The sequence below is a fragment of the Amblyomma americanum genome, chromosome 8 (genome assembly GCF_052857255.1).
Source record: "Amblyomma americanum isolate KBUSLIRL-KWMA chromosome 8, ASM5285725v1, whole genome shotgun sequence".
Taxonomy (NCBI): Eukaryota; Metazoa; Arthropoda; class Arachnida; order Ixodida; family Ixodidae; genus Amblyomma; species Amblyomma americanum.
In genome coordinates, this window is record NC_135504.1 from 8,689,678 (window position 1) to 8,705,551 (window position 15,874).

Here is a 15,874-nt window from a genome sequence, read left to right on the forward strand (position 1 = left end):
ACTCCCCTCATTATACGCAAGCCACCGGAGAGAACATATCGCCGAATACGATGCCGATTTTGGCTCTAGTCGCTAGACCTAATGACAGAGGCCAACACCAATGGAGCGCTTGCTTCGGCCGTTTCTCGGTTCTTATTGTTTCGCCATCTTCGCGTTCTCGTTCTGGGCCCAATGTACTGCGGGCGCAATGCAGTTCCCACAGTGGCGTGTTCACTTTCCCGTTTAGACTTTGTCCCAACCCGTGTGTTCATCGGCGACATGCCGAGGGCAGCACAGCCAGGCCGAGCTCGTGAAAGCAGTCGCCGCCCGTTGTCTGTGCATGTGTCGCGCGGCGAAATTTATTCATTAGGAGCTTTAGAATGTGTGCAACACAACTGACCTCTTCCTCCAGCATAATGGCAATAAGTTTGTGATTTTTTCGGTGAAATTTGATTTTACGGACTGCCTGATTTTTTGGTCGTTTTCGCGGTCCTTAGAGGGTCCGAAAAATCGGTCGTCAACTGTAAAACAAATGCAATACAATATGTACTATCATGCTCAGTATGAAGTACACCTCACTAGTGCCCGCCCGGGCGCTCGTGCGATATGCGGGAGTACATGCACTGTGCAACACTCATCACAGATCGCATATTTCACTGTCCTTGTCTCTCTCTTCTCTCTTACCATGAGGTACCTATTGAGGCTGGAAACCTTTTATTCCCCATTTTCTTTCAGTTGCTGAGTCAAGCTTGGCCGACGTTTCAGCCAAGCCGTTTGACTCCATGACAACTTCAGCCGCTCCACGAGCCAGGAGAAGGATAGCAGCCTTCTTCCCCGTGCCAATGGGTCAGTGATCGCCAATGTCGCCATCAAGAGGGCCATCATACATTCGTCGAGATGACTGCGCCATTGCTTTCCGCTTTTAATCGGTGCAGATCTAAAAAAAAAAATTCCACCCTCTTAACTTGTCGCACCACCTTGCAAGAAGGTGTGTGCCTATGTGTAGTAGTGTTTTATCTTTTCTCTCTCTCTCGCGCGCTTTTTCTATTGCATGATCGTAACTCTGTCATATAGGGACCATGGCACAGTGGAAGACAGAGTTTATGTTGTTGGGTAATCCGGCCAAGTTCTGAAAGCCAATCGCGCGTGGCACGATTCGTCGTACGATTCGTCGTCACGTTGTGCGTCGCATTTGCCCTGTGCGTGGGCTACAGAGAGTTTGATCTCAAGTCATTTTGTGACGTTCTAAATCACGAGAGTTTTGCAAACGGCTCTTAGAATCTTGCTTTTGTTCTAAATGACGCAAGTTCGTACCTTCCAGAGTGATGTATGGTTTTAGCTCACGGGAGTGCAGTTACACTGCAGATTTTCTTTGCTGGTAAAGCCGACGTTAATGACAGCGTAAGCTCTGTGCCTGCGTGATCTTTGGATAGACGCAGGCATTAAAAGCTGAACCTCTTTCGTCATAGCCTTTCTTTAGATCACCTCAGCACCTGCAGTTCTGATTTTTTATTGTTTCTTTTTCGCACATGATTGTGATCATTAGTTTGGTGTACATACTGTACTGTACATGTGAAGCTCTTGATATGTGCAAGTGTGCAGCTTGTAAAGCATCTGGGTGCCATCATTAAGTTTCTGTGACAACACCATTCTTGTTCATTGTACGTGGGGATTGTCGAACTCTCTCTTTAAGGTGGCTTGGAATTTTAGGAATTCCGCAATGCCTTAAAGAGTTGTGAGTGAGAAAAATCTTTGAAAAGAAATGCACTGCCTCAGAGTAGCCTCTGTGGCAACGCATTTCTTTGCAGTGATTTCTCGTGTTTCTGTCAAAAGTTTCTTGTAATGTACGTCAGTGCTTGCCCTCAATAACAGTCTGAGGAAGAGCTTCATTTTGTAATTGAAGAAGCTTCACTATTCACTTGGCATGCGTTTCCATAGCAGTGTATCATGCGGAGTGTGCATTAGCAAATATGCAGCGAGGTATGCACAATACCTCGCTCCGAATTCAGCACGCGTTCTCGCTTCTTCATGGTATTTTCTCACCTTCAGGCTGAGTACATACAGTGGATATCCGAGAAATAGGTGAATATGTTGATAAAGGAAAACCTCAGGCAATGTCAAGTAGAGGGTGTTTGCTTTGCAGAGGAAGTTATTTTATGGTGTAACATGTGCATAAATATGCGGTTTTTGGTTTTAGCTGCGGGGTTTGTGTTTGGTGACTTGGTTAGATATGCTTCAACAAAAGTTGAAACAGTGGAAAAGACGAGGACGACACACAGAGAGTGCAGTCTTTCAACTTCATTACAAGTACGAGACTGCCAGGCCCTGTATTTTTAGTTTGGCCTTTCGTCGGAGGTTCTCCCTCATATACATACAGGAACTGACAGTTGGAATCCCACATGTGTCGTCATCGTTTTTCACTGTACCAGTTGTTGTTGAATTGCATCACGTAGCACACTGAAATAGTGTGGATTGCCAGTGCAGTGTCCACATGTGATGCGTCGGCATTGTATATTGACAACAATCGCACGTGCCTGCACTGTATCTCATTTTTAGCGTCGCGCTCGGATCGTACACTTGTAAAAATGACATGCGGACACATCTGTGTGCTGACTGTGTTTTTGTTGCATGGAGTAGCGTGTGAATGGCGTGCCTCTGCGGACTCTAAAAAAAAAGTGAAAAACAGCTCAGTGATGCAGACCATGTTGCTTTCAGCACCCATGTCATTCTCTTTTCCTTGTTGCATCTTTGGGCTGTTTTTTGCTCTTTTTTTAGTTGAACCAACTTGCCTGCCAAGAACCCATCTTATTGTAATTTTATTTTTTTAGTTCATCTTTCATTGTCATTGTATATAGTTTTTTTTCTCTGTCTCTCTATACGATGGCTTATGCATTCAGATGTTGTAAGGTTTAAATACTTGCAGTGTATATAGCTTTTGGCATGTGCATTGCAGGCAGTAGGGTGGCTTTAATTTTTGAAGAGCCTTCTTTGAAATGGAATTTGGTTTGTTGTTGCATATACAGACATTTCTGTTTAATCAGTGACAAGAGAAAAAGTTTTTTGCTGCTGTTTCAGCACGTAACAGTGCAGTAGTACCTAAGGAAGTCAAAGTACTGCAGCCACGTTACATTTCATATGTGTTTGATTCATGTGGAAGCAACTTGTCGTGCAATGCATTGGAGGTCATTTCATATGCCCGAAATGAGTCCTGTCATGGTATGTGTTTTGTTTTGTTATCCTGTTTTCTTTTTGTTGGTTTTTCATGCAGCACATATATCTGGTTTAGATCTGGCTTCAAGTGCAGCTGTTAGTGAACTAGCCCAGCTGAAAACCCAGATGCATAACTAAACTGTTTTATTTTTTATTTTTTCTCAGCTAGTGCTGTGTACATTTTGTGACTGGACTGTGGCATCGACACCACATAGAGAGAATGGACTGCTAGTTCTGGTGTGTGTGTAAGCTGACAAAAGTCTAGCAGCGTCCGGTAACAGAGTGTCCCAGTCTATTTTTGTGTGTTCTGTTTATGCCTTTTATTGGCATTTTCGGTTCATGTGATCCATTCTTGAAGCTGCACGCTCAACGAAAACACTGTACTGAAAGTTGTGTTTATCTTTGTAGGTGTGGCTGTCATGAATGAACGAAGCAACTGCACTAATGCATCCAAGCAGGGAAATTTGCTGTCTTAATCATTTTATCGAAAGTTCAGTTGTGTCGGAAATTTCGCCGATTTTTTTCTTAAGGCAATTAGCTGTAAAAGGAAGCTGGCAAAGTATGTATGAAACTAGATCTGGCCAGTTATCTGTGAATGTCTGTTTTTGGGGGACCACAATTGGCATGAAGGTAAAAAAAGAAATAAGAAGCTGTAATTAAGTGCTCACATCGGTATTGTGCTAATGGTGGCAGTTGATTTTAAGCTTCACAAAATTTCACATTAGCGGTCGTGACTTGTTCAAAAGTACAATAAAATATCTGGTCTTATCTGGCTTCTTTGTTTCTTTGTCACTTACATGCATTAGCATTACCTGCATTAATTACGCATGGAACATGTATTATGACACCATGCTGGTGTGAAAACAAAATATTCACAGATGATCAACGCAATTCATGCAGCAGAGCGCGTTAGCATAGATGTTCCCCTGGACAGAGCAGCCCCCGACATGTACCATGACTCTCCCATCCCGCCGCCAGGGGCGCCAGCGTACCTGCTGCACGCTCGCAGGCGTGATACTACAGTGCCTAGAATATACTGGCAGTATATTCTAGGCACTGTATTGATATGGTGGCTGCACAGTCTAGGATATCCGCAGCCGCGCCATTGCCATATTGCAAGCTGACCGGCGTCACTGCACGGCTGTAATTCGGCCCCATCTCGTTGCGTTGTCGCGTCATAGCGCCATCATGGATCGCGCGCTTCCCAGCATCACTCTCCAGCGCGTCTCGACTCTGGACAAAATTCCCACTGTTGACCACCGCCGGCGACATCAGTGCAGGGCTCTTCGCAGATGTTTTGCAGAGGGGGGGCGCTGTGGCAACTGCCGCCTTTTGCATAATTGGAGACGGAGCATTTCAAGCTTCCCAGTTGGTCTAATAGTGATATTGTTTCCTCTGTCACTGGCGAAACGTCATCCAATCCAAGCGATGCCGACGAAGATGAATACAGCCCGGGCTCTTGCTCTGTCATTAGCTACACTATGCGCGCGGTAGACACGCTTCGCCTGTTTGCACAAATACAGGGCCTAATGGAGAAATTGGCACCCCGGTAATTCGAGGCTGCAGTAGTCAACAGCGAGGAGTCCGCCTCGGCGGGAGACAAAAAATTGCGTGTGTGTGTGGGGGGGGGGGGCTTAATTATGCGATGACAGTGCTTTAGCATTAGGGCTTCTTGCTTGAAAGGAGAATAGGCGCCAACATTAGTTGTGTCATCGTGCTCTGGCGTTCTGATAGAATGTTTTTGAAATAATTTAAGAGGAACGCGCGAAGAGCTTCCAGCGCCCTCAGTCCAGAGTCGCTAGAAGAAATCGGATAAATCGAACGTATAGTTTCTCTCCGTTTGGATGGATTATGCCCAGCTGTCTCCTATGGTATTTGCAGGCGTTTCGTTCACTGCGCGGAAGTGAGAAACCATTAAGTTATTGAATTAACAAAAAGGGGTGCGAAAATGATTCCTGTGCTTTCAGCTCACTTGTAATAAGTACAGGAGATAATTAAGAGGTCGAGCTCCAGCACGCGCATGCATGGCGAAACTCTCGCGTCTAAGGCAATTTCTTAGTATCGCTTCATCTCGACGGGCCAGAGGCAGACAAGGAAAACAAAAAAAGAGAAAAGACTGGCAGCAGGAAACGCGACGACGCCCTGTCTGCAGCCCAAGGAAGCAGCGGCGCGGCGAAGTGCACTCTCACTATTCCCGGAGTATACGCACCCTTTCGGCTACAGTACGCATGTGCGCAAGCGGCCGACTTTTGCTAATGGAAATGCGGCAATAAAAATTCAAATGGTGCGCTTAATTGTCTCCTATACGTGCGGAAATGCGAAAGCATTTAAGCACCGCACGTGTCGGCATCCAAGCACTAACTGGCAGGGAGCGACGCAGCTTCTTAACGATACATGTTTTTTTTTTTTTTGTGACATCATCAACTCGTCGACAATTTGAAACGTGATCATATCACGTGACTAGTCCCATCACATGAACGGTTGCTGACGTCACTATCACTATTGACAGCACTATTTGATTTGATTAATGGGTGTTTAACGTCCCAAAGCGACTCAGGCTATGAGGGACGCCTTAGTGAAGGGCTCCGGAAATTTCGACCACCTGGGGTTCTTTAACGTGCACTGACATCGCACAGTACATGGGCCTCTAGAATTTCGCCTCCATCGAAATTCGACCGCCGCGGCCGGGATCAAACCCGCGTCTTTCGGGCCAGCAGCCGAGCGCCATAACCACTCAGCCACCGCGACGGCTATTACCAGCACTATTATTGTCACTAGAGTCACTAAATAAAGACTCTAATAGTGACTCTAATTGTCACTATTATTACTGTCACCAACTATTACTACCACTATTGCTGTCAATAACTGTCACTATAACTATTACTTTCACTATTACCGTCACTCACTTAACTAACACTATTACTGTCACTATCATTATGACGAACTATTACTATCACTAAACGGTCTTACCACCGTAGTATTACTGTCATTATTACTCTCGCTGCTGCCAGCTCCCTAATTTTCAGTCTCAACGATACATTTGGGCGCAACTCAGAAAATGAATTTACTGTCGTAAACACAAACGTCAAAGGCTTCGAATACAAATTTTAAGGTGCACTAAAGAGGATTCTGAGTTCGTCTTTTTTCCACGGGAACTCGGATTGCACGCTCAAAGCATTCTTAGAAACTCCGAATTATTATCCTGCGCGGCAGAAGTATTTTCTGCGCACACGTTGTTGATCAGGAGATGACTGGCTGTACCCCCCTCTCTCATTTCCCTTGTTCTTTTTGCTGTGATTCTGCATATATAAGGCACCTTCACTCAAATAAATTCAGTTGATAGTTTGCACTCTTTCCGTCTTCTTGGCTTTTTCCTGTGTTTGTCTCTTTTGAATGCGCAACGTGGTTCTTCAAAGCAATGCACCAACTAGCCCAACAAGAAGTCCTTCTAAACTACCTGATGTGCACCGAGGGCACTTTTATTAATGTTCCTCCTTCACCTTTACAAGTCAACGCCTGTGTCAACTTCATCGTCAGGGCTACATGTCAAGCCAGGTACATCGCCTTCTGCCTCCGGAAGGGAATCATTCCCGAAGAACTAAGTTCACTGTTCGGTTTCATCAAGCCGCGAACGACCATTCTAAAACGCATTTGCAGATATTTAAGATCGGAAATTTGGAGCTAAGTACGCAGGTTCCAAGACCTTTTGCGCTCACTTTGCTATGCGATTGACCCGACCTGGCTAGCAGAAATTAAGCAGCGTTCCGAAAGAAAAGTTGCCGCCCAGATGACAGAGTTTTGGTGGGCCCGGTGTATTCAGCAAACTCTGGCCCGCAGCAGAACAACGAGCAAGACTCTTGGCGCCAGCAGCCTTGTAGTCCCGAATGACGTGGTATTGCCTGAAGATGTGACCGTACTTAGCAAAGGTCCTAAATACAGTCTTGAGCCTGTAGTTCCAGCGCACAACCTGCTAGCAGTTAACCGGCGGATCTCAAGCCAGGCTGACCAAGACCAAGAAAGATGTCTACTGGAAGGTGTAGAAGCTTTGACCAAGACGTTCAACACGGCGTTTACCAAGCATGCCAAAGACCCAATCAAAAGGGTGGTCTCGTTCTTCAAGCAAAACGAGTTGCGCTTGCTTCAGGCAGACAAGAACGGAGGATTTGTCGTAATACATGATAAAGTTTTCAACGCGAAGGCGATCCAAGCCATCACAAAGAACTTCGTCTGTGTGAAACCTAGCGCTACAAGGATCAAGAGCAGAGCCGCTGCTTTGTGTAGTGACCGTGGACTGTACAGGCTCGCTAGCTCAATAACTGCATGTAAAACGAAAGCGCTGTCTGTATTCTTCGCTGCAAAAACGCACAAGGACTCAATGCCGTTTAGAACAATCGTAAGTGAGAAGGGATCATGGCAGCTTCTGATAAGCCAGTATTTACTGCGGCACCTCAATTCTTTACAACTTGAAGACCCTTTCTATACCAAGAATTCGACTGATGTAGTAGCCTTCTTCAATTCCAATGACCATATCAGCTACGCCTTTTCTGTAGATGATGAGGATTTGTTTTATTCATTGCCGCATCAAAGGTTGTTTGTAGCTGTCTGAGATTGCATTGAAAGAAGTGGGATAATAGGCTTTCAAAACTCAGCTGGGGTATCAGCAGATGGCTTCATTTCTTTGCTCGAATTTTATTCGAAAGCCACCTTCATATCTTTTAAAGGCAACTTTTACATTCAACGACAAGGAATTTGTATTGGTTCTTGCGTCGCCCCTGTTCTTAGTAGCATATTTTTAGCCGCCATTGACCGCTCCCTAAATGACGAGTTTGCTAATCTGGGAGTACTGAAGTGTTTTAGATATGTTGACGATTTTTTTATTGTTTTATCCAAACAAATGACATTGACCCACACTGACTCAGTGAGTAGAATTTTAACTGTCTTTAGAAATTATGGGCGAGGCTTGACTTTTACGCATGAACTTCCTTCTAATGGGTTGTTGCAGTTTTTAGATATTAACCTTAACGTCGGCTTACAACATGCCTGCTGACACTACGCGCCACGAGCAAAGAAAGAGCTACTGCCGTATGATTCCGCGCACTCGAAGATAGTCAAGAGAGCAATTGCAAGCTCGTGCCTGGAATCTGCTCTTACCAAGTCATGCCCGCATGCAATGCATATCAGCTTTAATAACCAAATTGAAAGGTTGCTTTCAGCCGGCTTCCCCTGCGACGTCATAACAGCTGTGGCCGAGAATCTTAGGAAGATAAATAGAAGAGATCAAGGTAGCGCGAATGAGCCGCTGCCAAAAAAGATCGTGGTGGTGCCATATCTACACAACGTGGCGCACAATGTAAAAAAAGTGGCCAAGAGGCATGGTACGTGTCCCTGTCGTATTTTCTGCCCCACAGTAACTCGCAGGCTTATGCCCGAGAATCAGCAACCAAGGAGCTAGAGGCACTGGATGGGGCATAAAACATGCTGAAGCGTTTGTCAAATGTGTCACGGGCGTGGTTTATGAAATCCCGCTCAAGTGTGGAGGCGCCTATACGTGGGACAAACAGGCCGTTGCGTGAATGAACGCGCAGGGGAACATGCCCGATCAATTCGAAATAAAGGAGCGAATCTGCCCGTTCATTGCCTTGCCTTCAGTGGATGCAAGCCTCTGCTTAAGAAGATAAGAATTCTAGGAAAAAGTAAAAACTAAACAGCGCGTGAGCTTTTGGAGGCCTACCACATTAAAAAAAAACGGCGATAAATGTATAAGCGACACTTTGGTCAAATTGTACAAGAAGTATTTTCTGCGCACATGTTGTTGATCAGATGACTGGCTGTACCCCCCCCCCCCCCTTTTCCCTCTCTCATTCCCCTTGTTCTTTTTGCTGTGATTCTGCATATATAAGGCACCTTCACTCAAATAAACTCAGTTGATAGTTTGCGCTCTTTCCGTCTTCTTGGCTTTTTCCTGTGCTTGTCTCTTTTGGATGCGCAACGTGGTTCTTCAAAGCAATGCACACAACTAGCCCAACAAGAAGTCCTAAACTACCAAATGTTTTGCATATGTTCGTCACTCTATCTAGGAGTTTTGCAGCATGGTGTGCCAATGTTAACCATCTTGTTTTTCGTTCTTTCGAGCTTTGCTTAGCTTAATTAGCCTCAAAGATAATCATAGCTTCGCTTCTTTAAAATTTGTTTTTATTGTATTAAAAGCAGTTCAAAACTGGCGCCACTTAAATGAGCTAGAACCTGCTCGACTACACGTATTTAACTGAAAAAAAAAACTACTTGGCTACAACCAACTTGTCTTAACATCGACTTTTTTGCTAACTTTCAGCATATTTGCAACAAATATTGTATGCGAGCTCACACAGCTGTAAAAACGTATGTAGCCAGCTGAAGCCGAAATTGGAGAAGTCAAGCTGGCGTTTGCTGCACCGGCGGTCTGTTCAGCTCACAATGTCGAGCGTAACTATTCCAACCGAAAAAGAATTGCGAGAGAGACCATTTGTCACATTAAATTTTGTCGTAAGTATCAACCTAAGTATGCTGGCCCTTTCACAGTTACTTTACTATTTTTCTTGTGACAGGTCGTCGGCGGGAGCCCGTCCCATAGGCATGACCTGTGTCAGCAGCTCGTTGCGCTGTCGGCCGAGTCGGAATTTCTGCACTGCACGGCGCAAGTATCTTCTCATTAGTTTTAAGCACTTCAGGCCTAACGAGATGCTTATTGTCAGCATTATTTTGCTGATTAACGTATTGCACATTTGCAGGGCTAGCTTCGGTTCGGTGGAAGAGCTTGCGAAAGGCGTTTCTGAAATCACGGAAAATGTACTCTGCGTCGTGGTCGTGGACATGACTTCTGTGCTCGAGTTGGTACCGCATTTCCTTCTTTCTTGGTACATTTTGCTGCAATTCACTAATTCGTTACGTACCCATGTTATTTTATTACTAATAAAATAATATAGGAATTAATAATAAATATTATAGTATGTATATATTTTTTAGCTATATAGTAACCTATTTGCGCATGTGCAGATTATCATTATTATTATTATTCCTCCCACATAGCTGTGAAAGCCTCGAAAAGTGGTTGGTGGGACTGCACAAACTGCAGTTCTTCGGCAAAGTCTGCATTGCCATCTATAATGGTGAGCATGGATGTTTAAGTGCATTCTGTGCAAGCTACGAGAAGGTTTCTCTTGGAAGCTGAAAAGAGCATGCCTTCAGTCCACAGGGCCAGCGAACGTATTTGCTCCACAGAATTCATCCATGCTGTACGTACCAAGCACCGGCCTACTCCAATCTTCTTTCATGGGCCTGACAAAGTATGTGACTTCAACCCAAATTCAAGCCAGAATACGTTTGAGACCTGTAAAATTAGTTCTACTCGTATCTGCAAAAAATACGGTGATCTCCCACCGCATAGGGCGAGATCTGCTGCGTTCATTACTGTCTCATAGTGCATGTTATCATGTTATTCTTAGTTCCTCGTTCTTTTTGCTGTCATTGGAACATTATAACAAAATCTGTCTGTCCTCATATGCTTAGCCTGTAAGTGTAATTGCTACCAATAATAATACTGTCAGTATCCACCATACTTATTTTTAGTGATTCATTAAGGGGTGCACTCCACATTTTTAATGTCAGCGCTACTATAGCAGCTGAAGGAACGTAAAGTGGCTCACCCAAGCGCACATGCCCCTCTGTGAACATTTATTTGCCCAGGCTTCGCGGCTCAAAGTGCATTTTGAAAAAGTGAGCTACATATGGCAGAATGCAATTCAGGTCAAATGTCGCTGTCATTAACTATGCTGCTGACATGAAAGACGCGGGTTCGATCCGGGCTGCGGTGGCTGAATTTCGATGGAGGCGAAATTCTAGAGGCCCGTGTACTGTGCGATGTCGGTGCACGTTAAAGAACCCCAGGTGATTGAAAATTCTGGAGACCTCCACTACGGTGTTCCTTATAGCCTGAGTCGCTTTGGGACGTTAAAACCCCATAAACCAAACCATTAATGATGGACTAGACTGGGAGGGACGGTCATCATCATCAAAAAGCAGATTACATACATCCACTGCAGGAGAAAGGTCTCTCTTAATGCTGTCTGGCTATCTCTGCCCGGCGCCAGCTGCAGCCACTGTATCCCAGAAAGCAAGCAAGCTTCCTCCTTAACCTCATCTGTCCAGCAGAATATTGGTTGTGCCTAGCTATGTTTCCCTTCTTGTAGAATGCGCTATGTTACCCTGACAGTATATCAGTTATCTGTTCGCTGTGTTACATATCCAACTCAGATTAATTTAGCCTCTTGATTTCCACTGTGGCATTAATAACTTGAGTTTGTTCTTGACTCCACATTGTTCTCTTCCTGTTTCTAAAGCTTGCCCCCATTATTTTTCTTTCCCTAGCACACTGTGCTGTCCTTACTTTAATTCATTTCAATAGTGTGCTCCGCTATCTACAGACAGCAACAGGAGGACGTAAAAATGAGCTTTCTGGCTTGTTTATATTGGCAAAGCCTGTTCGCATCATTTTTATGCCCTGTATTTACCCAGAGTTTGGTTTGGCTTATGGGGTTTTACGTCGCAAAGCGACTAAGTCTATGAGGGACGTCATAGCGGAGGGTTCCGGATAATTTCGACCACCTGGGGATCTTTAACTGCACTGACATCGCACAGTACACAAGCCACTAGCACTTCGCCTCCATCAAAATGCGACCGCTGCGGTCGGGATCGAACCAGTGTTTTTCGGGTCAGGAGCCGAGCCCCATAACCACTCAGCCACCGTGGCAGTTCTTACCAAAAGTAGCGCAGGGTTTTTTATGCAGGACCAACTAGCCACATTTGTAGCTTTACCAACCGCAATACAGGACCGGGTTAATTGGAAAGAAATGGGAGAGGCCTTTGCCCTACAGTGGGCGTAGTCAGGCTAATGATGATCACAACCAAATTTTTACTTCAGACCTTTTCATTAGGAATGGCTTGGTGATATAAAACATGCATTGTGGTTCTCTACTAGAATTATTTTTCCTCTTCCACTTTCAGGCAAAATGGCATGTGCTTGCCGCATCTATTCTGCGCTGGGGAGAAATAGCTGCCGGGCTTCGTGGAGAAGTTACGGTGCAGTACTTGGAAACCGTTATAAAGCAGCCTGACGATGCAGAAGACACGTAGGGATGCCATCTGCTGTTCGCAACTTGGGCATTAGATGTTCAAGTGACGGGTGTGATGTGGGGCGATGATTCTTTTCTATCGAGCGTATGCTCCTTTCTTTCCCGCACATTACGCCACTTTTGAAACCAGAGGAAACAAGATAGTAAGGGAAGTGAACAGTATCAAAATGGAAGTAGCATGTGGCATTAAAGAAATGCCTTATTTTTTCAGTGAGTGCAATTGATTTCTTTTGAGGCATTAAACTACAAAATGAAATGGAAGGGTTCTCATTAAGTATTTGCAAACCTTACGTAATCCCTTCTTAAAACCTACTCCATTGTAGTAAGAGGCAGTAAAGAAATGAGTTCAAAATTTACAGCCTTGCCCCGCCCCCTCTCCAGAAATAATCTCAAAATAAACTACTGAAGAAAGTTATATCAGTACTGTTTTGTAAATAGGGTTGAAGACTATGGGAAGTGCTCTTCATCACATCGCACTGTATATACTCTACGCCTTGATGCCAACTCACACTTGTGGTTGCATTCCATCGTTTTGTTGTAGCATTTGTCGTTTGTTTTATGATTTTCATGTTGCTCAATGCTTTTACCTCCTTTGTGGCATCCGTAAGTGGTTCTGGTTGGTGAAAAATTGTGTGCAGGGCGTGCAACTGTTTCTTGGAGAACACCTTCGCTGCACTGCACAGGGTTGAGGGAGGGGAGTTAAAGAGATAGAATAGAGGACGGGTCCGGGGATGGAAAGGGCGGCAAGAGCACGGAAAATGCGGCACGAAAAGCGCGATACACAGGCACGAGAAACAGCGGGCGGGCACACATTGCGAAGCACGCACTGGTGTGAGTCGGAAGACGCCCATGCACTCACTGATCACAGTATGTTTCTGAGTGCAGGAGGAGCCGAAGTGGAGACGCCAAAGAGTCTCTGGAAAGGGGTTTGCGGGCACACACAATGTAGCGCGCGATGGTGAAAATTCAGCACACTGGGGCACAATGCACAGAAGGTTTGCATTCACAGCACGCAGCACAAAGCACTGGGGTGACACTAGATGCGCCTGCGAAGGCCTGCCTCATCGATGAAGGAGACGAGAGCGAACAGGGCAGCTTTCCTTTTGTGTTGCGATGCCTCAGGGAAGACTAGGTCGCCGGCACTGGCAGACGGCAGGCCGAGCTTGCTGTATTCGGCGCGCATTATGGAGCGCACGTTGGCATGAGCGGGGCATTCACAGAGCAGGTGCTTAACTGTTTCTGTGTCTCCGCAGTCAATACAGTTTGTGTCGGCCTCTCCCATGAGGCGGTGGCGTCGGTCTGCCGTGAAGACACAACCAATCCTGATGCGCAGAAGTAGAGAGTATGCCGCGCGTCCGAAGGCAAGGTACGGGACAGGCCTTGGGAGCTTGCCGGATGCGACGCGGGGGTCTGGGTGGCAAAGTGCAACCTTGTGGCGCAGTATGTGACGCGCTCCGTCAAAGGCCGAGATGGCCTCACAAACTGGAGCTGCTGAGTTGGAGTGGACTGCCTTGGCGAGTCGGTCAGCAGCTTCGTTTCCTGGCACTCCCACATGGGATGGCACCCACTGCAACAAAATATCACAGCCGTGCGCACTGAGCGTACAGTTTGTGGTGGAGCCATTGTACACACATTGCACTGCGATCCGGATGAAGGAGTTGCGAGAGAGCAGCACGAGAGTCACTGAAAATAGCGACATTGGTGAGGTTAGCTTGTTCCAAGATGACGTCAGCGGCGAGATGTAGTGCGGCTATTTCGGCGGTGGTAGAAGAGGAGAAATATCGGAGTCGACATTGCTTCTAGATGCCAAGGGAGGGGACTATGCACGCAGCGGCTGCCATGTTCCCGTCCTGTGTAACGGACCCATCTGTGTAAAGGTGGGTTCTTTGCGCATACTTCTCTTGAACGAGGAGCTCTGTTTCTTGCCGTAGTGCGCATTGCGGCGTGCGGAGCTTTGAGCGGACGCCTGTAATGCTCAGGTTGATGGTGAGTGAAGGCTCCTGATGTGGCGGGCGGCATTGGTGGAGCTGCGACACCTCTGTGGCATCCTTTGTGGATGATCCGCCATAAACTGCACAACTTTATGTTCCCACAAAATGCTACAGGAATTAATAAGGGCAGTAAGTAAAAACTCAAGCTCTGTTGCAACTTCACATTTTTTTTGGTTAACTTGAGCAATGGTGTACCCTTTAAGTGGAACACTATGTTCAAATTCCTGATATTGCTGCATATTGTAAAGTATAATACTGTATTCATGTTTCTTGTCTTCTGGTGTATTTTCTGTGCCGTTTTTTGTTAATTAATGTACTTAAAGATACTATGTCCTTACAGCCAAAGTATGTTCGTTGATAAAGTGTTGCATTTGTGTTATCATTGGCTCATTGTTATCGATCGGCCGAGATCGATCCCCAGTGCCGCCGGGTACCCACCGGTGATACAATGGATACAAGCTTTCCCCTGCCTGGTGCTCGGCTTCTTAGAGTGAAATGCTTGGGAAATGGGTCTTTGACCTCACCGTGAGAAGAAGAAAATACCTTGCGCCATGGCGCTCTTTGGCCAAAGCTGCCCTTGCACCATTAAAAAAAAAAAAAAAGGAACGACCGGCCGAGATAAGCCTCTTGCAGTGTAAAGGCCCGTCCTGGTTATGTCCTTAGCTGGGATAACGTAGCGGTTCGGAAAACGATTGCTTTCCGTTTTGGTATTTCCTGCCCTTCACCATTTGCTGAAGTGATGTCCTGCTTGGCATTTGCTCAAACTCTGCAGTAGTGGACATGTGGTGTCACACGAGCTAGTAACAAAGAGCACGAAGTACGTAAACGCAGTGGAATCATTATGGAATTGTTCCGCCATACTGACCCCGATTTCCACTTACCTTTTCTCTTGTACATGTTGGAGGCATCCCACTCCTGCTGCAAAACCTCAACTGTGTAATGCTCAAGCATTGAAAACTGATAAAAGCTGTGATCTTCCAGCATTTAATCATTGCGGGCCCCTAGGTAGCAGAAACAAATTTGTTTATTAATAAAGTTTGAATTGCTGTACAACTAAAATCGGCCAACTACGATAATGTCTTATCGAATATGTTTAGGGCAATCGCCCAAGGTGGAGATTTGAAATCAAGGAACAATTACAACATCCACTCAAGTGCAGCTGTACAACCTCAAAGGAAAGCATCTAAAAAAACAATACCAAACAACAGATGTGAACATACTGAAGTGCATGCATTAAATTGCTAGCAAAATTCAAAACTATTTTGTTGCCTGCCAATGTTGGAGTACATCTGTTGAAGCTTTGTTATTTTGCTGGTAGGGTTACCTTTTGCAATGAGCGATTTTCCAGGACACCCTCTGCATCTTTGACAGCCAGCACTTTGACCTTGCTTCGAGATAGACATGTTTGGAAAGACTTTGTACAATGCTTTGAGAAACTTACCTACTTTCGCCTGAATATCCGTAAAAAAAAATCCATAAAGCTACATAAGTAAGCTATATAGCTTTCTAGAAACTTCACAGTTGTAA

General features: G+C 45.4%; 2 protein-coding genes across 4 annotated transcripts in view; both read left to right on the top strand.

Annotated features, from left to right (window-relative positions):
- The window catches only part of Marf1 (meiosis regulator and mRNA stability factor 1-like protein), a 31,959-nt gene extending 27,997 nt beyond the window's left edge, over positions 1–3,962 (top strand). For both annotated transcript variants that reach the window (XM_077633784.1, XM_077633785.1), the window contains exon 19: positions 715–3,962. In XM_077633784.1, the coding sequence (XP_077489910.1) occupies positions 715–833 (119 nt within the window). In that variant the 3' untranslated portion in view covers positions 834–3,962. The remainder of the gene's footprint in view (positions 1–714) is intronic.
- Positions 3,963–9,580: 5,618 nt separating this feature from the next.
- Positions 9,581–12,566, top strand: LOC144100882 (uncharacterized). 2 transcript variants are annotated; one of them, XM_077633789.1, is made up of 6 exons: positions 9,581–9,711; positions 9,774–9,862; positions 9,957–10,055; positions 10,255–10,334; positions 10,414–10,511; positions 12,229–12,566. In XM_077633789.1, the coding sequence occupies exons 1-6, from the start codon at positions 9,643–9,645 to the stop codon at positions 12,355–12,357; spliced, it is 564 nt and encodes a 187-aa protein (XP_077489915.1). In that variant the 5' UTR covers positions 9,581–9,642; the 3' UTR covers positions 12,358–12,566. The 2 variants fall into 2 exon arrangements, with proteins under 2 accessions (XP_077489915.1, XP_077489916.1); XM_077633790.1 differs by having other exon boundaries at positions 10,421–10,511; positions 12,229–12,411.
- Positions 12,567–15,874: the final 3,308 nt, after the last annotated feature.